The sequence below is a fragment of the Cornus florida genome, unplaced genomic scaffold (assembly GCF_030987335.1).
Source record: "Cornus florida cultivar Cherokee Brave unplaced genomic scaffold, ASM3098733v1 CherokeeBrave_3.0.0_Hap2_Chr08, whole genome shotgun sequence".
Classification (NCBI taxonomy): domain Eukaryota; kingdom Viridiplantae; phylum Streptophyta; class Magnoliopsida; order Cornales; family Cornaceae; genus Cornus; species Cornus florida.
In genome coordinates, this window is record NW_026775578.1 from 20563629 (window position 1) to 20587420 (window position 23792).

The following is a 23792-nucleotide window of genomic DNA, read 5'->3' on the forward strand; positions in this document are numbered from 1 at the left end:
CTTTAATGGAGGATCCCCTAAAAGCTTGCTTGTCTCATTTTAATTATGAGGATTTTGATGTTGACAAATCTATTTGGGAGGTAAATTATTTGCTTGATATTTTTCCACCCATTCATTCTCCTCCTTGGGCAGCATCAAATGTATCTCTCTCTTGGGAGCTTGCATCTCCTCCCATTTCCTCACTTGAGTTACCTTAAAAATGTTGAGCCTAAACCACCGAATAAGTGTGAGGAGGATGTTGAAAGTTTGAAGGATATTTTTCTAGAAATTCCCGCACTAAATATGATCCTTCACCGGTCTTTGCTTGATGTGCCCTCACTTGATCCACCTTCCCATAATCCAAATCAACCATATAATCCAAAGTTCCTAAATGAGGAAGAAGAGTAGGTTGAGGTCTTTCCTTTACCTCGTCTCATTTTTTATCTTCAAGATCTACTTTCTCCACTTGTAAAGGAACTTTCTTATTTTGGGAAGCATGACTTTTTAAAAAGACATGGTATAGGGTAAACCTTACTTTGACATTCATAGTTAGATTTTTTTTTTTTTTTTTTTTATTTATTTTTTTATTTTTAGCTATTGATTTTTCTCTTTTTACCATTTTTATCTTTTGGATGTTTTGATTTTGTTTAGGCATTTAGATTTGATTTCATGAACTTGTGGATATGCACAGTTTAGTTTCCTTTGCACATTTTTAGTTTGTTTTTATTTGCCTATGCTTTTAATTTTGTGTGCTAGTGTTATGATTGATAGGTTCTTAGGTCAAAGTTTGGGGGGAAGACATCTTGGCATCTCTCTATGGGATTGTATGCGGTTGCATTGCCGGTGTTACCTACTCACTTGGTATTATTATTCTTTTTACCCCATATGTGCTCTATTTTTATATCTTTGTCTTCACACATTGAGAACAATGTGTAATTTAAGTTTGGGGGTGTTGGGATGTAACCATTCATATGCATATTGTCATTGCCAAGATGTGGTTTTTTTAAAAATATAAACATATATATATATATATATATATATATATAGAAGATAAAAAAAACATAAAAAAAAAAAAAAAAAAAAAATTTTTTTGTATGTTTAGGCAAATGATTTCTGGTTTTATTGGAACTAAGTTTAGGGAGGAATTTATGTGATTAATAGAACTTGTATGCTTATATATGATATCAAGGAATGATTGAAAGTTGTTAGCATGATTGTTCAAATGAAAAAGGTCCATTACATGATTTAAATGTTTTTTTCTGGAGTCTTTCATCTATAAGTGACTTCACAATGCACATTAAGCACACCGGAAATTGCATTCCCTTCTTTGTGGTCTTATTTAATTGGCTCCCTGAATCAGTAAGTCGGAAATGGTCCTTGGCATTAAAAAAAAAAAATTGAATAATACTGCATTCTTTCAACATGTCAACTGATTAAAAAGGAAGATAAGGAAAGAATGTAAGATGTATAATTAGTTTGAGTTCGTAGCCTAACCATTCCGAGTCATTCCGCCCTTAGGAGTGTCTTTACACCTAACGCCCTAAGACCATCTGGTTTGGGAGTCGTTGGCTCAACGCTTGTTCCTTAGGGTGATTAAAAAGCTTAAGGAACTTAGACATTGCATATGGTCATGCATAATTAAAAAAAAAAAAAAAAAAAAAAAAAAAAAAAAAAAAAAAAAAAAAACGCAAAATGTGTTCAAATAAATTCATGCTTTGGATTATAATTTCAAAAGATAAATTAAGGATGTGTAAGACATTGTACAAGCCATAAAAGGGTTAAAAGTGCATTATAAAAAGAAAATTAAATTCCAGTTCACTTCTAATGAACTTCTATTATAAATGAGATGTTGAAGATCATGTATGTGGACTATTTTGTTGATGTATGAATATTGGGAATTGAATATTGTTTTGAGATGTCAATGTATGCATACTAGTTGTAGCCTTCATGATAGAGTCTTTCCCTAAAGTCATATGTTTCAATTTATATTAGAATGAGTCATGTTGCTTAATGTTTATGGGTATCATTTCTGGTAAACCCTCACAAGATTTCACTCGTCCTCTAAGGATACCTAGGGGTTTTAAAGGCTTATTGTATATGCTAAATGCAATCATCACTCCCACGAAAAAGGAGAAATGTGTTATTTCATTGTGTGTTCCATTTTGTTTTGTTAAAGGACTAGCACAATGTAAGATTTGGGGTGTAATTGCGCCGAATATTTCATATTCAAGCGCCCTAAATTGCATATCTTAGTCCATTTTTGTATTGATGTTGTATACCTTATATACGTTTTTGTGTTTTTCTTATTTTCAGGTATTTAGCCTCAAAACACAATAAAATGTAATATAAGACCATTAATTTCAGACCATAAAAATAACGCTTTCACAGGAAGGCTCCGAATTACGTTCCGATGGTCATTTTGGGTGTCTAGAGCCTTATGTAGCTTAAGTTTGTAATTATACATTTTTCTGGGCTCATCTCATCCTCCGTTTGGCAATTATGAAATTCTAGCCTTAGGCCATTTTGGCGTCTGGATGTGAGTTCTTAGGTCTGGATGCGGGGCCTTCACTCGCGCGCGCACATATCATCAGCTATGCGCACCTTTGATGAAAAGGCTATAACTCTCTACTCCGAACTTTAAATGATGAACCGTTTGATTATGTGGAAAGATAACTCAGAGCTTTATGTTTGGTATGTTTTAATAGAAGTCTAATTACCATATTTCAGAGGTCAAAAATATAGAGCAAGAGGACACCAACATGTTGCTAAGCAGACAGAACTTAGCTTTGCACCCTTGTGCTATTTTGACCATATCTCTCTAGTTATAAATCCAATTGCTAAATGGTTTAGTGATTTGGAAAACTGACTCATAGCACTATATTTTCTATGTGGAGAGGAAAGTCTAATTTGGACAATTGATAGGTTGAAAATATAGAAGAATAACATGCTAATTCTGCCAAAATGCTGAGCTGTTACATTATCTTTTGGTCAAAGTTTGTTCCTTAATTTTAGGGATGTCTCCAACTCTTTTAGGGGACAAAGGTTAAGAAATATGATTTCTTTAGATGGAATTTTTAGTTTATATATTATTCAGCCATCATTATCTATAGCTAAGTTTAACTTGGTAAAAGATAGAGAGAGAAATATTGAGAAATGGAAAGGAAGAAGAAGGGGGTAGAATTCTGAGCTTGTGGAAATAGAGTCTTCATAACCAATGGAGGCTTACACCTTGCACATAAAAGGCTAACTCCCTTCCTATGGAGTTGATGTAACCCTTGCCAAGTAATTATGTCTTGATTGTATCTAAATTTGGGGAACTTTGCATATTTGTGACAAGTTGTATAATCTAGAGATTACACTTTGATGTATTTATGCTTTATTCTATATATAATCTTGTTGAGACTCTTATCTTGTCTTAGAAATTGTTTCTTCATGATTATGCTACTTACATCTTTTTAGTGAGAATGAAGATAAAATTATACAATAGTTTTAATGGCATGTTAATTGAGAATTTGTATAGATTATACTCAACAAAAATGGACCATGCTACACCTTTAGGTTAATTTATGTTAGGTAGATGGTTCATACCAACTAAAGATTATTCATGATAGATAATTGAATTTCATGTGCTTCAACATACAATTGAAGGACCTTAATTGGCTATACCTAAGGAAGATGATTCATACTACTACTTAGTTTAGGTGGATGAACCATTCCAACCAAAAATAGGTTTTGCTTAGTTTTGAAATATATGAATTTCTAGAAGATATTGTAGTTGTCTTGCATTTCTACATATCATTGTTACATGTTTAAGTTGTTCCCCAAGTTAATTGCAATTAGGTATGTTTACAGGTTTGTGGTGAAGTCATTTCTCTAACCCTTATCTTTGTTATCTCATTTACTTGCAATCAAAATTCTGTTTTGGTAATTTTAGTTAATTTCAGTTTATGTATGTGACAAACAAAACAATCTAACAACTATATTTCACAAATCAAACCGGAAATTAATCTTACAATCTTGATTGGCATAAGCTAGCATTTCTTGTGGTTCGATAAATCCTTATAATAACCTTATTCTACATTGATATATGTGCTATTGCAAGTGGTAATTTTAAGTGGTAACAAATTATACCCATCAGTTCCTATGTGGATCAGATAATCCATCATAAAAGATTTGCTCTAAGTGCCATTTAGCAATATCATGGTGTGGACATTTCCTCAGCAGAACATTATACATTTCCCATGAATCATGAAGTTGTTCACCCGGGATTTAGGAGAACGCCATGATACCTCTTCTCATTTGTATGGTTTTACCCATAGTGTAGTTCTTTTTCAAGAATTTCTGTTGCAACATGTCCCACGTAGATATGGAATTATTTGGCAGGGCATGCAACCAGGTTCTTGCTTTGTCTTTAAAAGGGAACTGAAAAAGTCACATCCTGAATGTGTCATCTAAAAGAGTGGACAACTTGGTAGTTGAACACCATTCCAAAAACACATCCAAGTGCTTATAAGGATTTTCTATTACAAACCCATGGAATGTAGGAAGCATTTGGATTATAGTATGCTTGATCTTAAAGTGGGTAGCATCAGACTGTGGAAATTGAAAGCACAAAGGGGATGTATATGATGTGGGAATGTAATGATCCCTCATTTGTGGTGGTGGTGGAACAAGTGCAATTGGCACTTATGCTCCAGGTGCATTAGTACCATTAGCCATGTCTATCCTAGAGGATTCTCCTAACAATTCAGAATTCTTTTTAGGTCTTCTAATTTGCCTAAGATGTTTCTCTAGTTCAGGGTCGTATTCAAGTATTGGTTCTGATAAAGAACGACGACCTAACATGCATTATGTCCAATTGCATAAATAGTAACAAAAATTAAAAATTCCAAGTAAAGAAAACAACAAGAACTAATAAAAGGTCCTGAAACCGAAGCTTCTTTTCCTTAGGCATCTTCGTCCTCGCTACTAGATGCCTGCACTTGAAAAGAAAAAGAAATAAAGTGAGATATCAGAAAGTCTGAAGACTTATAAATTCTAATTGTAAACTCAATAAACCGTTACACAGTCCCCACTAATGGCGCCAAAAATTGTTGAATCACAAAATTACCATTCACAATAGAACAAATCCTTGTAAGATAGGGTTACTTGGAGGGTGTCAAATCACAGAAACTACCATAATTTATTTAAGTATTTAATTAATATGATTTTGATTCAGAGAGAAAAGATTGTTCAATTTGTTTGTTTCTCACGAACATAAAATAAATTTAAACTAAAATAAAGTAGAGAGATCAGAGAGAGAAAATCTTAGGGATTGACTTCACCACGAACCTCGTATTATGGTCAACCATTCAACCTTGGGATTTCAACAATTTATGTATCATATGAATTAAACTCAATAACATTCATTTAATTCGGGTTTAAAGAAAGATATTTCATGAATTTCAACTAACAATAACCTATCTTCGGTTAGCACGAATTATCTACATTCCTACTTCTAACTAATGTTGTAGTATAACTCATCTTCCGTAGGCATAGCCTATGAAAATATTCATTTATGAAAAACATTGGAACACCATTGCATGATCTCTATTCTTATTATCGAGAAGCCTTTATGCCAATATCTCGTACATTAAAAATAAGTTAAAAATAATTTAAGAACGATTAAATCTAAAACAAGGTATTAATTATTTGAAAACTATTATTTCATTAAAACACCAATTGATATAACTCAATTACTCATAATCATGCACTCAAAATACATAAATCATTAAATTCCCAAAGTTAGAACAATTAAACCATAATACACGGATTCGGGTTACATCAATGCCCTAAAAAAAGAATTAGCTACTCGTGACGACACAAAATATTATTTGTGTTGTAGTGGTCTTCATCATCATAGACTGCACTTCTCTTCTCAGGATTTTCACCTTCAATGCTTAAAATAACTATAGAAACCCTAAAAGCCGCCACTAGATCTAGAGAGAAAGTGGAACACTTTTCTGTGGCCCTGTGCCTCCTTTTATAAAAGAATTGACTTCTAATAAGGCTTGGATGGGCTTTAGGTAATGTGGGGTCATCTAGGCTCATCTGGGATGAATTATGACATAATTAGAATAAATCGTGCAACTTAAAATTCTAACTTAACAACAAATGCTCGAGCAGAGAAGCTTCTGCTCGAGCTTTTTGGCATAGGCTCGAGCCATTTAGAAGGGTGCTCGAGTCAAACTTCTATACTTAGCCAAATTTCTTCAATTAATTTCCAAAGTGTCTTTTTCATCAACACTTAAAATATTTTTGGGATTATTCTTAACAATGCTCAATCACCTTGACTTGGTGCTCGAGCATTGGGACTTCAGCTCGAGGTTTTTGGGAAAAGGCTCGAGCTTTTTGACTTTGGCTCGAGATCTGGCAATATGGAACTTCCGAAGCGTCTTTTTATATTTCGAGGGATATTTTGCTCGAGCACCTTTGCAAGGGCTCGAGCACCTCGTTCTTGGCTCGAGCCAAGAGATCTCTGCTCAAGTTATTTGGCTTTAATTGAGTTTCTTGTTTCAATTGACTTTACACTCAAGCTAAGGAACTTGTGCTCTAGCTTTGGCACTTAAACTTCTCCAAAATCACCATTTTAACTCCAAACTTGCTTTAAATGATCGGCAACGACTCTGTAAGCTTCGATATCAGTCTTTTCATGATAAAATCCGATTTTAACCATTTCTTTGGGAAAGTTCCTACAAACACGAAGTAAACATAAATCAGTCTAACAATTGATAGAAGTATCACTTTTGATCTTAACATATGTATATTTAGGTGCTCGAATATGCAATATTCAGTACTCATCAATAAATACAAGCCTAAAATAATGTTAACTTACATTAATAATTATGCCTGAAAATCAATGCAATGCAAATGCAATGATCAAATGTTCTCCCTCGCAAAAGTATCTCACCCCTAAATGATAATACTCTCAACTCTCTCCCCCCTTTTTTCAGAAATTGATAAGGGTCTAAAGGAAGAAATATCCTGGAAGAATGAAGCAACAAACTATATAAAACTTATAAATTGAATCCAATGAGAATATAAACTCCATAAGACTATATGAACAACACATATATAACCAAGATCAATTCATTTAAGTTCCATAAACTTAATAAGTGCAATAAAATCACCACCAAAAGTTCAAGCTGTTGGGTAATACTGCATATACACTCATTTATACCCAATCACTTTTCCATCCAGATCTAATGTGGGACAAATGACCCTTGTTACATTCTCCCCCACCTAAACTAGTAACGCCCTCGTCGCGGATAGGGTCACCCTGCCTACCCGGGCTACAAACCTCGATACCCTCTTGGCTAGGTGCTTGGCGTGACACCGGATCAAGGACTGGGTCTAGCTATAATGCCAAATGTGAGTTATGCGGTGCGGAAGCTGTTAGTTGATTTTATTGTAATTAATTTCTTTAATGACCTAGATGAGATTAATAGGTCAACTTGCCCAATTTTTGTGATTGATTAAATTACTTAAGCAATATTATCAATTAAACATCCACAATCACAATGATAAATACTGAAAAGTAAAACAAGTAGAGTTGAGAGATGGCACTAGGACTTTTAGCGAGGAAACCCTAATTGGTAGAATAAATCAATTATTGTGGGAAAAACCTCGTGGACTATGCAGTCCAAAGTAAACCGATCCACTATGTTTGAAATAAAGAACAATGGACTTTGACTCAGGCTCAAACCCTATCGTTCTACCAAAAACCAATTGGTGATAATCTTCTACCGTTGCGACGTCCCGTCCAATAGCTCTTGACTTCATACTTACTCTTGATTTCTATAGAAGGATTGTTTATAGATCAAACAATACTCCTCGAATGCTTTGACCTTTTCAAAGTGTGATCGCTTCACCCATTTTCTTCAAGATCTGAACTTTGATTTAGAAGAAATAAATCTACTCTTTTGGAATCTTTAAATCTTCAATTAAGCTCTAATTATGATAAGATAGAGAACACTACTAAATCACTCTTGTATTTATGTGTGTGCTTTCAAAAATAAAATCAGAAAAATTAAATTTGATGTTTTAAAAAATCTTTCTCATAAGGCTTTCTCAAAATAATGATTTTTTTTCCTTAAATCCATACCTCAGTGTTAAGTGAAAGAGGCAATATATTGAAGTTTGGAAGACCTGAAAATACTTGTAAAACAAATTAAATTCGTGTATAGGTTTTTAGAAGGAAGTTTGGACCAAAAATGATTCAAAACAGATCAGGAAACTAAAGTTACCTAAGCAAATTTGAAGCCTTGAATCAGTATTGGATTTGGCTACTGGTTCACAATGGGCAGAGAAGAATCCGATGTGATTCTTGAACCGATAGAGGGATTGGCTACTGGTTCCCAAAGTACAGTGAAGAATCCTTTGTAAACAACAGTTAGATATTGGTTCCCAATGTGGCTACTGGTCCTAATGGACAGAAGTGAAACCTGCTATTTGGCTACCTGTTCCTTGATATGGCTACCAGTTCAAAATTGGTATAATGTAAACTTCCTAAAAACCTTGAACTTCTAAAACTTCCCAAGTGTTCTCACACACTCACATACCTTTCTAAAGCATTGTTCTCATCATCCCTGAGTGTATTAAAGTGTGAATACTTGAACTTCTTCAAATCTGCATCTAATCTTCATTCTTGAAATTTTAAACCGAAAAATTACAACTCAATCGGACTAGTTTTGACAACAAAATTAGCCAATACAAAATATATATTTTTCATAATCCCTCCAATATATATATATATATATATATCTCACAAATCCTATGCACGAATTTGACTTGGTTTCCAAGTATTCTTAGGTTTTCCAAACTTTTATGTAATGACCCGGTCATTTTCCCTCCTTTCCTTTTTCTCAAATTTTATGGATAAATTTTTTTCGTTTAATTTTCTTTTCTGAGTTTTCTTTCTCGTCACTGGGTGTCATCTTAACTGCTTGGAAATGGTTTCCGAGACTCTTTCTTTTGGATTGACAACTTCCTTTAAGGATCAAGTCATTTTCACATTTTTCACTTTTTAGACACTATTCACTTTTCGTTTTTTTCCCCATTTGTTACTTTTTGGCACAACCTCACTTTTCACACTCGGAGTTGGTTTTTGACTTCAAGTACCTTTATCCTAAGTGGTTTCCACAAAGTACGTATCTTTATTTTTGTAGAAAAGTACTCTTGTTGCTCCTAGTGTCCATAGGGGTATGGATGCATAGTTCTTTGGAAACTTTTTCTTTTTTTGGGGTATTTTTCGTAAATATCTTTTGAAGATATTTTATTTCAAAGGTTTTTAAGAAAATATTTTTGGAAGATATTTTTATTCTAGATCATTAATGTAGTTAACCTTTTTGGAAGGGCCATTGCGCAATTAACGAAAGTTATTGCAAAATACCTCATTCAGTTCAGGGTGGTTGAACCAGTTCAAGTTGGTCAGTATGTTTTCAAATAAAATAATCTAAAATTTATATGACACTTGAACCGGTTTAAGGTGGTTGAACCTATTCAATTTGGCCAGACATGATTTCAACCCAAAAGCCTCAAACGTTGAACCTGTTCCAAAATTCTTGAACTAGTTCAAGTTGGGAAGAATAAAAACACTTACTAAAAACTTGTGTTTCAAACTTCCAAAACTTCTTAAGTGTTCTCACATACTCACATACCTTTCTAAAGCATTGTTTTCATCATCCCGGAGTGTATCAAAGCATGAACACTTGAACTTCTTAAATCTGCTTCCGATTTTCAATCTTGAAATTTTGAACTGAAATTTTACAACTCGATCGGATTTGTTTTAACAATGAAATTAGCCAATTATAAAATATATATTTCACAATCACCCCCTTTGAAAATTTTGTGACAAAAACCTAAAAATAACATGTAATCTACCAAAGTAGAAAAAACAAATTACAATGATTGTCAAATAAATAAAATGCGAAATTTTTCTTGATCCATATAAAGCTTCAACACTTGTAGCATCTCTAACTGTAACATGTACATTAGCTTAACAAAGCTACCTGTGAAGCTTAATCTAAAAAGATAAACATAAGCATAAAATAACAATTAAAGTTAATAATGCCCAAAAGTCAATGCAATACAAATGCAATATTGATCAAGTTTTCTCCCACTCAATGCAAGGGTCTAAAGGAAGAAAATATCATAGAAGAAAGAAGTACCCAAGGATATAAAACTTGTTAATTGAATCCAATGAGAATATACTCCACAAGACTATATGAACAACATAAATATTACCAAGATCAATTCATTGAAGTTCTACAAACTTTGCAAGTGTAGAAAAATCACCAACAAGTTCCAAAAACATATAATATGTCAATTGTTTAGATTTTAGATAACAAATCAATTATATCACATATCCTTATAAATTAAACAATCAATATGTGCAAAAGACCCATTTTGTATACTCTTTTATGCTTCCTTTTTCTTTTTGCACATATGGCGGCTTTCACGATTATGGGCAGCCAGCTCTTTCCATTATTCTCATTTATTTCAAGTCAAGGTAGTTTTGGACAAATCCCAAAGGTAACCTTTTCTAACTCTATCAGATCAGAATTGGAGTATAATTGAAGATTCAAAGATTTTAAGAAGCAGGATTTTAATTGTTCTTTATCAAATTCAGAATTAAAGGCGATTCGATCATAGTTTGAAGGGGTCAAAACATTTGTGGAGTGTTGTTTGATCTACTAGCAATCCCTCGATAAAGATCAAGAGTAAGCCTAAGGTCGAGAGCTGTTGGACAGGGGAGTCGCAAAGTCAGGGATTGTCAGCAATTGGTTTTTAATAGAACGATAAGATGTGAGTTTGAGTCAAAATTCAGTGTATTTTGCTTCAAGTATAGTGGATCGTTTTGCCCTGGACAACATAGTTCACGAGGTTTTTTTCATAACAATTGGTTAATTTCCACTGGTCGAGGATTCCTCGCTAAAATTCCGGTGTCATATTTCAAATTTTATTTACTTTTCTTGCACTTTATTTTTACTTTGTGGGTTTGATTTTAGTTATATTTCAAAAAAAATTAAGATAAGTATAAATTAGTTAAAGAAGCAAATAAAACCTATTCACCACCATCTAGGTTATTTTTAATACAAACTTCCACTTCTCCTCAAGTCACACCGGATGCTTAGGAAATAATTGGAGTTTGAAATCAAAGCGCTTCGTGACATTCTGGCACTTTGTATTTGTAATATTCAATTCCTTGTAAAATTCTACCAACGCTTCTTCAATGATAACACAGAGCAAATTCTACATAAATTATTACTAGTGAAAATTAAATAAATAAAAAAACAAAACAAAAACCATTAGGCTGCCTGTAGAGGATCATACAGTCTCAAAACGATTGAATTTTTCAAAAATGTCCATAAAAGGCACTCTTTTTAAGTCCCGGTGAAATGGGTTCTTAGACATTTGGACTCAGTATTATTGGGTTAACTGGGTTTAGTGAGAGAAACAAAGAAGGAAATGAGAGAAAAAAATAATTCAGTCTTTTGTATGCAAGAGTTTAATCCATATGTAACCTTTTCAACTAAAAAAAGAAAGTTTCATCCACTAATGATTGCAAAAGAACTTCAAACCAATCCTTGAGTCTTCATAACGATTGCAAAAGAACTTCAAACCAATCCTTGAGTCTTCATAACCATCTCTGTGGACTTGCAGAGAAGCAACAACATTAATACAAGTGTACATGTAAAACTATATGTATAATTTTATATATAGAAATGTTGTCAGAGGCTAAAAGGGTCAAGCCATATGTGTCCCCACCCTAACCTCCTAGATTCCAATTACTTTCCCTCAAAGCTCCACTGACTCGTAACTCTCTAACCATTACTAAGTAAAAATTAAAAATTGTAAAATGGGATTGCCATTGTTAAACAGGAAAAAAAAAAAAAAAAAAAAAAAAAAGTATTTAGACCTATTAAAATTTATAGGATTCTTTTACATTTTTTGTAAAAGTAAAACTTTATGATAATTTTATAAATAAATAAAATAAATAAAAATAAAAAACTAAAGGAGATATGTTATGAATTATGATTAGAGAGAAAAATATATAAAGAACAAAAGAGAGATATGGGATGCAAAATATTGCTCCACTTTTATTGGAATTCACTTTTTTTCTAACACATGCATATTTATAAGCTGTGTTTTCACAGATACAACCCTTTTACATTAGACTATTACTATTATCTTCTCTATTCCCAACCCACACCTATACACGCGTCATCTTTTTTTCTCTTTTGACATGCACACACTCATATATTTCAAGCAAAGCCTTATTATGAGGACCCCACATTTATTACAACAAGATTTTTATTTTTCATTTTTTTCCCGGTAAGTGAATAAATATTTCTTTTTCTACATGCAATTCCAAATATTTAACAGGGTGTTCGGTGTCAATCCCTAACAAATACTACAACGAAATACCACTGGAGGTGGCCCAAAATAATCCTTGTGATCATGCAATAAGTAACAAATGAAATTTTGAAGGACTATCTTATGCGACAAATCCTTTGTATCACATACTTACTTCAATTCTTTCTCTCTCTAGAGTTGTATAGCCTTACATATACATATATATAAACATACAAACATGCAAATAAAGAATTAAGAACACAAAATGGTTCAAGTCACCCTGAACTGGTTCATGTGGTAATGACTTTTTTCAAAAATCAATTCTGGCTAACTTGCACTGGTTCAAGAAATCCTAAACCGGTTCAAGTCCCTCAAACCAATATAGTAACTTGTTTTCTTGGTCGGTTTTAGCTTTCTCTTTTGGGTAGACTTTTTCTATATTGATCATACACGAAATTTACTTGTTTCCAAGTTCAATTAGGTTTTCAAAGGTCTATTAAAACATGTTTTCTAACTTAGGGTTTCACGACTTTTGCATACAAAATTCTTTAACTCTTTTGAGAGCCTTTGAGAGATATTTTTGTACAGAAAATCAATCTTGATTTTTCTGATTTTATTTTTAAGAGCACACATATAAACACAAGAGTGATTTAGGGGTGATGTTCTCTATCAGATCGGAATTGGAGCATAATTGAAGATTCAAAGATTCTGAGAAGCAAGATTTTAATTGTTCTTCATCAAATTCAGAATTAAAGGTGATTCGATCACAGTTTAAAGGGGTCAAAGCATTTGTGGAGTATTGTTTGATCTACCCGCAATCCTTCTACAGAGATCATAAGTAAGCCTAAGGTCGAGTGCTGTTCAACGGGGGAGTCACAAAGTCAGCAATTGTCAGCAATTGATTTTTGCTAGAATAATAAGATGTGAGTCTGAGTCAAAGTTCAGTATACTTTGCTTCAAGCATAGTGGATCGGTTTGCTCTGGACAACATAGTCCACGAGGTTTTTCCCATAACAATTGATTAATTTCCACTGGTCGGGGATTCCTCGCTAAAAATTCCGGTGTTAACTTTCAAACTCTATTTACTTTACTTGCATATTATTTTTACTTTGTGGATTTGATTTTAGTTTTATTTTGAAAAAATTAAGATAAGTCAAAATTGGTTAAAGGAGTAAGTAAAACCTATTTTCCATCATCTAGGTTATTTTTAATACAAACTTCCACATCTGCACAACACACACTGAATGCTTAGGAAATATTTGGAGCTTGAAATCAAAGCGCTTTGCGTCATTCTGGCACTTGCATCTGTAATATTCAATTCCTTGTAAAAATCTACCAACTTTTCTTCAATGATAACATAGAGCAAATTCTATATAATTACTAGTGAAAAATAAGTAAATAAAAACAAACAAAACAAAAACCATTAGGCCCAATAACGCTTGCACAGGATCATACGGTCTCAAAACGATTGAATTTTTCAAAAATGTCCATAAAAGGCACTGTTTTTAAGTCCTGGTGAAATGGGTTCTTAGACATTTGGACTCAGTATTATTGGGCTAATTGGGTTTAGTGAGAGAAACAAATAGGAAATGAGAGAAAAAAATAATTCAGTCTTTTGTATGCAAGAGTTTAATCCATATGTTACCCTTTTAACTAAAAAAAGTTTCATCCACATATGGTTGCGAAAGAACTTCAAACCAATCCTTGAGTCTTCGTAACCATCTTTGCAGACAAGCAAAGAAGCAGCAACATTAATACAAGTGTCCATATAAAACTATGTATATGTATAATTGTATGTATAAAAATGTTTTCGAAAGGGGGTCAAGTCATAAGTGTCCCCACCCTATGCTCCTATCAAAGCTCCACTAACTTATAATTCTCCATCCATTGCCAAGTAAAAATTAAAAATTGTAAAATGGGATTGCCATTGTACAAAAAAAATTAAAAAAGAAAAAAAAGAAAAGAAAAAAAAGGAGGAGGTATTTAGACATATTAATATTTATTTGATTCTTTCACCTTTTTGGTAAAAGTAAAACTTTATGATAATTTTATAAATAAATAAAAATAATAAACTAAAGGAGATATGTTATGATTAGAGAGAAAAATATATAAAGAACACAAGACAGATATGGGATTCAAAATATTGCTAAGCTTTTATTGGAATTCACTTATTTTCTCAATGCTCTTCTCATCACAACACAATCATATTTATAACCGTGTTTTCACTGACACAACCCATTTACATTAGACTATTACTATTCTCTTCTCTATTCACAACCCACACCTAACAAACGTAAGTCGTGTTTTTTTTCTCTTTTGACATGCATACACTCATATATTTCAAAAACTGCCTTTATTATGAAGACCCCACATCTATTACAACAAGATTTTTATTTTTAATTTTTTTCCGGGTAAGTGAATATATATTTCTTTTTCTACATGCAACTCCAAATATTTAACTGGGTGTTTGGTGTCAATCCCTTTCGGTGGTCAATTGGTAAATTCCTTCAATATCAATGCAATAAGACGACTTTTGATGAAATATGCATCTCTGACATAAACTACAACGAAATATCACTGGAGGTGGCCCAAAATGATCCTTGTGATCATGCATTAATTCACAAATGGAATTTTGAACGACTGTCTTATGCGACAAATCCTCTGCATCACATACTTCAATTCTTTCTCTCTCCAGAGTTGTATAGCCTTACATATACATATATATAAACATAAAAACATGCAAATAAAGAATTAAGAACACAAAAAACAACACTAACAAATATAACATGGCCGGGAAAAATACACTCGTCATTGTCTTTACAGTTCTTCTCAACATTTTCACTACCACTGCCATCCCCATCCCCGGCCCCGTCCCCGTCCCCATCCCCGTCGGCAGCCGCGTCCCCGATAACATTCCACCCATACCGGCAGAGAAGGCCCAAGTAGAGAGTTGGTTTCAGACCAATGTGAAACCGTATAAGGAGCGGATGACCGGTTTGGACCCTGCCCTTGTGAAGGCAGAAAACAATCCCAAATTGATAAAGGTGGGTAAAGGTGGGGAATTCAAGTCGGTGATGGATGCAATTAAGAGAATCCCAGATGGGAATACTCAACGAGTGGTCATCTCAATTGCACCCGGAATCTATAACGAGAAAATCATCATTGATAAAAAGAAGCCGTTTGTCACTTTGTTAGCTAGTGATCCAAAGAATATGCCAACTTTGGTTTTTGGTGATACAGGAAAAGCGAAAGGAACTATGACGAGTGCTAGTGTGATAGTTGAGTCTGATTACTTCCGTGCTATGGATATAAATTTTAGGGAAAATTACATATAAATGGAATTAAAGTTCCATATTTACTTAGAGGCTGAGTCAAAGTTCCATATTCCTCTGAAATGGATTGCTGAGGTGGCACATGGTTTTTTACTGTTTAGAAATTGTGGTGCCTAAAATACCCTTCCGCGAAGGTACTACTTTTTCTTCGAAGGTACTACTTTTTTGAACTGAAGGTACTACTTTTTGGCGTCCAGGTACCATGTTTTTTAAACACCCGCGAAGGTACTACTTTTTCTCCGAAGGTACTACTTTTTTGAACTGAAGGTACTACTTTTTTGAACTGAAGGTACTAACTTTTTGTTAGGGAAGGACATTTTAGGCACCACAATTTTTTAAACAGTAAAAAACCATGTGCCATATCAGCAATCCATTTTAGAGAAATATGGAACTTTGACTCAGTCTCTAAGTAAATATGGAACTTTGACTCCATTTATATGTAATTTTCTCTAAATTTTAAGGTTCGTATATATACACACACATACACGGTGTGTTGTCTTCTTCTTCTTCTTCTTTTCTTCATCATTCTACATACATGTGTGTTGTTGTTTCAGAATTCGGGACCAAGGCCGAGTCCCGGACAGCAGGCACAGGCCTTGGCATTGAGAATCTCCGGCGACAAGGCCTCATTCTATAACTGCAGATTCCTTGGATATCAAGACACCCTTTGTGATGACAAAGGCAGGCATTTCTTTAAGAACTGCTACATTGAAGGCATTTGTGATTTCATCTTTGGCACAGGAAAATCTCTATATGTGGTTAGTATCAAGAATTAATCTCTAACAGTGACCGATTAATAATAATAAATAATAATGATAATTCATTTGAATTTTCAAAAAGAAAATTAATTAATATAAGTGACCACGGATTTTATTTAAATCATTGCAACACCGGGACTAACACTTGTTCTATGGTTAGATAACTAAATTTTAATTTTTTTTCTAGAATTAAAGATATGCACATCCATTGATTTTCTCTTAATAAATTAACAATGTAATTGATGTTTTGATGTAGAACACACAAATACATGTGATACCCTACCCTCAGGCATTTATCACGGCACATGGAAGACAGAGTGCTACGGAAGATACTGGTTTCTCATTTGTTCATTGCAGAATTACTGGCACAGGCAGAACCGCTGACTTAGGCAGAGCTTGGAAGCCTTTCGCCAAGGTAGCTTTTGCTTATACTGAAATGAGCGATGCGATCAGGCCTGTCGGATGGAATAACAAAAATGAAAGGTGAGTCATCATCCATGTTCAGTTATATATACATTAATTATTAATATACATATGTAATTTCTCTATCAATTATCAGTTTAACAATTCTGGGACCAATTATTTCTAGCTATATTGTTAGTGGGTAAGATTGATCAGGGTTGTTTATTATTGTATAACATGAAGCATTATACAATGGAAAACTAGGTTCCTGTATATAATTTACATGCGTATTTCTATTGGTACTAATGAAAAGGTAATAATGGATTTAATTGCAGGACGGCTACTTTCTTAGAATAAAAAGAACACAGGTCCAGGGTCTAATCCCGGTGGCAGAGTTAAATTCTCGAGACAGCTAAGTGAAACAGACGTTAAACCCTATATCAGCCTTGCCTCTATAGAAGGTTCCAAGTGGCTTCTTCCTCCTCATAGAGCTTAAAATCTATTGCTAAAATAGGCTGACTGACGCGGATGGAAGGGAGGGAAGAAGGAAAATATAGAATAAGAAGTCAAAACCAAGAGAAGGAGTTGGATAAGTAAAGATGTAAGCTTTGTAACATCATTATCGAAATATAATTGAATTTCAAAGTTATAAAAGTTACATTCTTATCTTCCACTAACCACACATATATATATATATATAGATATATATGCATGTATGCGCATGTAACTCTTCATCTTATATTCCACATTAAAGATGTTTCAACGTACTCCCAACTTTTAAAACAAAATAATACATTATTAAATGAACTACAAATTATAGGGATCAAATTAAATACAAATTAAATATAAATATAAATAGTTGGGAACTCAAATCTAGAAATGGAAACCAATTCTCATGACAGCTTTTGATATTCCAATTACCCATATAAGCATCTGCATGGCGTTGATGTGGCTACCATATTGACAATGCATCATCCTCCCTAGGTGAGAAAGAACTCGTTCAGGAGTTTGAAACCATTAATCACAATTAATTAAAAATCTTAGTATAGTTTTCCACCCCTTCTTTTTTTCTTTTAGTTCCCAAATCTTCAAACGCCAACCAATGCTTAGACTAGTATTTTTGCACAACTCCCACTGGTAAAAATTTAAGTGAAGTCTTACTTGGAATGACATCATTAAACTTGTATAAAAGGGAGTTCATCAAGTTGGACTTCATGCTTTCCTTTACTTTTCAACATTTATATTGTTGCCACCATGTTCCCATAGCTACCTTCATTTTGAGATTCTTCTTTTGTACTTTAAATATCAAAGGTCGCTAATTGATCCAAATCCATGACTGTTTCATATGATTTCATGCATGATTCTTCAACAAACATTGGAAGCTTACTCCAATCAATGGATGATTCTCTAAATCACGATTGAATATTTCCATCCGTGACTCCTCACAATGGTTGAAAATGTTCTCATCGAACTCATCCATAGAAGACCCATGACATTATCTTGTTGGAGTTGGTGGGCAAATGAACACAAATGGGATACACTAACATATATTCAACTGAATTAGTAAACACACAATTCAGAAACACTCACTTTTATAAAGTTGAATTCTTTATCTTGTATTACTCAATTGTTTTTTGTGTTAAAATACACTTGCATGACTCACCTATTTATATTATTCAATTGATACTTCTAGTACATGAATTTAATACATGCAATGAACCACACAATAAACCAAAATATTTCATATAGTATCACTAGGTCTTTTTAGATGAATATAGACAAGTCTAGACTAATCTTCCAACATCCCCTCTTAAGCTAGACTTGTGCAACTCCAAGTTTCTCCTTCAATTTGATAAAACTTTTTAACTTCAATGCTTTTGTAAAAATGTCTGCAATTTGATCTTCGATTTTGCAGTGTTTGATGATAATTTCTCTATCTTTAACCAAATCTCTAATGAAGTGATACTTGATTCTAATATGCTTGCTTCTGCCATGAAAAATTGGATTCTTGCTAAGTGCAATTGTTGAATTATTATCATAAAATAGAACAGTATCTTTCACCTGAAAATACTTCAAACCTTCTAATACCCATTTCAACTATAGTGCTTGGCAACCAGCTGTGGACAGAGCAATATTGTAACGTTTCCAATTTTCAGCCTTTTCCATTTTTCCGGAATTCTCGTCGCCGCAAGGGCATTTTTGTCTTTTCACAATTTGCATATGGTGTTGTGGTTGGGCCCAATTACAGTTGTGCGTTTTAAATTATATGGATTGTGTATCATTTAAGTGATAGTGCATATGTATGTGTATATGGTCCAAATTAAGGCAAATGGGAATGTGGAAAAGTCAAAAGCTGGTGGTGGGACCCACCACCCACTCACAAGTGGTCTAGAGACCACATCTTGAACCCATTTTTCTCCTATCTCCCGTAACTTCTCTTTCACCCTCAATTCTCTTCATTTTTCTTTTCTTTTGGTGAACCAAGCTTTGAAGCAAGATTTCTCTCTCATCTCTTATCGGATTAAGGTGCCGTTTGAGGCAAAACGAAGAGCACGACGAGCTATACGCACTAGTACCGGCAATTTCAGACTTTGAGCACCCTTTGGATTTCGAATTTGTGAACCCATTTTAAGGGTTTTGGTGCAATCTTGAGGTAGGGACGTCTTAATCCACTTCTTTCTTGTTCCATTGTGAGTTATACTTCTTTGTTGTGCCAAGCATGCTTAATTAGAAGTTAATTGCATCAATGATTATTTTAATGTTGTCTAGAGAAATCCATGTGTATGAATGTGAGTTGTTCTATGTGAAAAGTATGCTTAAACGTATTTTGTTGTATCTTAAGGTGTTAATAATTACTTGGGAGATGTTGAACATGTTGAATGTTTAATTTTATGGTGTAGAATTTTAAATGCCATGACATTGAGTGTATAGAACATATATACATGCACATACCATTGGGTTTGCATGAAATCGGAGAAATTGTTCTTGAAATAAATATGGGGAATTTCAGGGAATTGTTTTTGATGAAATGGTTTTATGCGAAACCCGATCGCTGCGAGGTTACCAACGGGCCGGAGGTTAATATAGCCTAGAAGGGACTAGGGAGTCGCCCTAGCGTGGTTGAGCTAGCTGGGTCCTATAATGACGCCGCGGGACTACCAAGGGTTAGGGATACTAGCCAATCCTCCTCTCGTGTCGCGGCGGGGTTACCAAAGGGCGGGCTGTATTAACAGTTTGGAAATGATGTTTTGGATTATGAAAATGGGGAGCGACACTAGCATGCATTGCATCTCATTGCATTGCATTGGATATACTTGAGATTGAATTGTTATGCTGTATTATTTCCCGACATTGTATGATCCCTATTTCCTATTGGCCTATGCTTTGTCTGGATTCACAAGGACACAAGATGTGTGTCTTAAGTGTCACCTGCTGAGCTTTATGCTCAGCCTACTACATATATCTTTTTTTCAGGTCTTGGGAAAAAACCGGTGGACGATAATCCACCTCAAGCTTAAGAGATGCTAGAAGATTACTTTTATTATTTTTGCAATTAGGCCATTCTTTTGCATAAGGAGCATTCTGAAAATGTAATTAAAGTTGTTCAAATGGCTTTGTAAATTAGAAATGGAACTTACTTTGTTGATGTAAATGAATTTGTTGAAGTTATTGTATATATTTGACTATATGTAATTTAATTAATTGAAGTTGTATTATGATCTCATGTTGGTATTCGAGTTCTTGATCTTGGAATGGAAGATTTTCAATCGTTTAATTCAAGCACGGACCATTTCCAAGCTTCCATTTCTATTTTCCTTCCCCTTCTATAGCACAGCAGGTTGGCATTTGGAATTCAGGCTCGGGATCTCCATTTCGGTAGACCAAAATGGTGCATCGGTTGACCGAAACAGTTGAGGGTGCTCTCGGGATCGACCGAAATGGTGCATCGGTTGACCGAAACAGTTGAGGGTGCTCTCGGGATCTTCATTTTGGTCGACCGAAATGAGGTTCGGTCGACCGAACCCCTCATACCCTCTCAGCATCTTCTCTTCAAACGTCCGAAACAGAGCTTCGGACGACCGAAGCTTTGGAGCTCATTTCGGACGGCCGAAGCTCTACTTCGGTCGACCGAAATGAGGCTGGTTGACCAATCTTCTCTTCTCTTCCCGGATTTTGTCACTTTGATCATATCAGTGTTCATGGGATCGTCTCCAAGTGTAATTCAAGCGTTGTGATGGTGTGTGATAAGCGCTGAATACTGTATATTCAAGTGCCCTAAATTACATTAACAAAGTCCAGTTATTAATTATTTTATGTAGATTAACTCCATTTGCATGTTTTTATGCATTTTCAGGTTAAAGTACAAAAAGGAAGCAAAAATGATGCCTTGTGGAATTTTGAACAAAAAGGATGCCATTTCTGAATTTCTGGCAGCAGTGATCCTGACTTTTGTTGCCATTTTCGACCTAGTAAACTCAAGAACTGGACTTCCATCATAACATGAAAAATTTAGATCTCTGAATCAGCTTTCCAAATCTTCAAGCAGTTCATCATTCGGAGTTCGGAGCAGAGAGTTATGATCTTCGTAACAGAGGTGCGCAGAACTGCCTGGCAGCACTGAAGTACTGCCTTTCTCCCCATTTTCGACCAAACATACTTGAGAATTGGGTCTTCATCAAAACATGAAGTTTTTAAAGCACTGAATCAGCTCTCCAAATCTTCAAACAGATCATCATTCGGAGTTTAGGGTACAAAGTTATAGCAGTTTTACCAAAGTAGGTCAGCGCTGAGCAAGAAGAGCATGTTGCACATTGCACTAATTTAGAGTGCTCGAGACCACTTTTCGAGTGCTCGAAAATCAGGCAGATTGCACTCGGAAATGGCTCAATTTCAGCCACTTGCACATTGGTTTCCTCAATGCCATCTTCCTTCTTTATGAAGTGGTTGGAGTTGTTCCTTGGAGGAGAGAGAGGGTTTTGTTGGAGAATAAAAAGCTACCAAAGGCCACACACTTCCTATCCTACATTTTTCTACAAGATTAGAGGAAAGAGAAGAGAGCAAAAGAGGTGTTCTTCAAGCTCCAAGAAGGTTGCACGAAAATGGCCATGAAGATGGAATTTCTTCCTTCTTCTAGCTTAGCAATGGGTAACTAACTCTTTCTCTAGGGAGGTGATGAAGTCCCACCCTTGTAAGCATATCCTAGGGTAGTCTATATTGGGGGATTGCAATGTATATTTATGGTCTTTTTCATAGCTAAGAGCACTTCATTTGGTGTAATGAATGTTTATATAAGTATGGATGATTTCTTCAAGCTCATTATCTTATGTTAGGTGATGTCTTGTATTAATCTTTTTACTTGAGTTTACATGGTGAGAATGGAAACAAGGTTATGAAATGATTTAATGGCATGTTGATAGGTGACTTTGATAGACCATTGCTTAGGAAATCCTTTGATGGTGTATGCTTAATCTCTAGCTCCATGTGCTTCATCATTTTATCAAGAATTTGATAGTCTTTCATTTAAGTAAACGTGTATAAGCTACACCTTAGTTAGGTAGTCTCAACATGTTTACCCTTTTGATGGATTATACTTGTTTGAGACCTAATGTACCTCTTGATTACTTACATGGCAACTATGTGTTGCTATGTAGTTTTAACCATCATATGTTGTTTTTCCCCTAATTTAGGTCTAATCTAGCATGTGTATAGGGATGGAGGCGGATTCACTTCCTTAGTCTTCTTTGCTCATCTTTCATCTCTTAAATTCTTGCAAGCTTTTCATTAATGCATATTTCAATTCATAGGATAAGTGACAAACCAACAAAACCCTATATACCCCCTCATCATTCTAAAAGTAGTCTAGACTCTTAGGTTGCCATAGACTAGCGCAGTCCCAGTGGTTCGACTTACTCGACCAATAGCCCTATTTTACAATGATTCGTGCTATTGCGAAGGTTGATGTATAATTGACCAACCGATCAATTTTTGGCGCCGTTGCCGGGGACTTGCAAACGGTTTAGCAACCAAAGTTTAGGGTTAAATTTAGTTTGATTGTGCATATTGTGTCTTGTGAATATTCCTTGTATGTTTTGATCATCTTCGTGTTGTAAGATTCTAGGGACTTGAAGCTCGCCGTGGGATTGCTAGCAAATTGTAAGTCTAGAGGACCCCAGGTAAGTCTCGTGACTTCTAGTTTCGAATTGTGAATATTGTACATGTGTTAATTTTAGAAGTAGTTAATTTAGTTGTGAAGCCCTTGTAGAGTCTATTATCTTGTTTAATTTCGTGTACAAGCATTGGTCCTTGTCGTGGCCATTTATTTTCTGTCTTGATAATTGAGGAGAAAGGGAACATCGTATGTGGAGTATTGATGATGAATTGTGTTGTTGAATATATGCTTTGTTGTTGATGTTTGGCCGTAGGTCACTCTCTCTACCCACACTTGACTCGCCTATGGATATAAATTCACTTGAAAGAACTCTTAGATGGAACCTTAGGGAACCCACTCTTACAAGGGATCTTGAAATTGAATTCAATACAATGGGGGATAACGTAGGAAATCCGGGGAATGAAAGGGCTAAAATTCCTAATGTAGAACCAATGACTCTTAGAGATCATTTCATTCCTACCACCTATGCTTCTCCTTCTTGTATAGTGATGCCAAACATCGATGCAGCTCAATATGAGATCAAGTTTAGTACCATTAAAATGCTTCCATCATTTCATGGCTTTGATAATGAAGATCCATATAAGCATCTTGATGAGTTCCTTGAAATTTGCCCAACCATCTGGTTGAGAGGTTTTCCGGACAATGCACTTCATCTCCATCTTTTCCCATTCTCCCTAAAGGATAGGGCAAAATATTGGTTGAACTCCCTCACTCCCAACTCTATTACTTCTTGGGCTCAATTGCAACAAGAATTTC

At 34.6% G+C, this 23792-nt stretch overlaps 1 protein-coding gene across 1 annotated transcript; it reads left to right on the plus strand.

Moving 5' to 3' along the window:
* The first annotated feature begins 15161 nt into the window (after positions 1 to 15161).
* Positions 15162 to 17073, plus strand: LOC132269839 (pectinesterase 2-like). The gene is made up of 4 exons (XM_059771074.1): positions 15162 to 15689; positions 16256 to 16465; positions 16722 to 16948; positions 17055 to 17073. Exons 1-4 carry the CDS (start codon positions 15162 to 15164, stop codon positions 17071 to 17073), a joined length of 984 nt encoding a protein of 327 aa, XP_059627057.1.
* The last annotated feature ends 6719 nt before the right edge of the window (positions 17074 to 23792 follow it).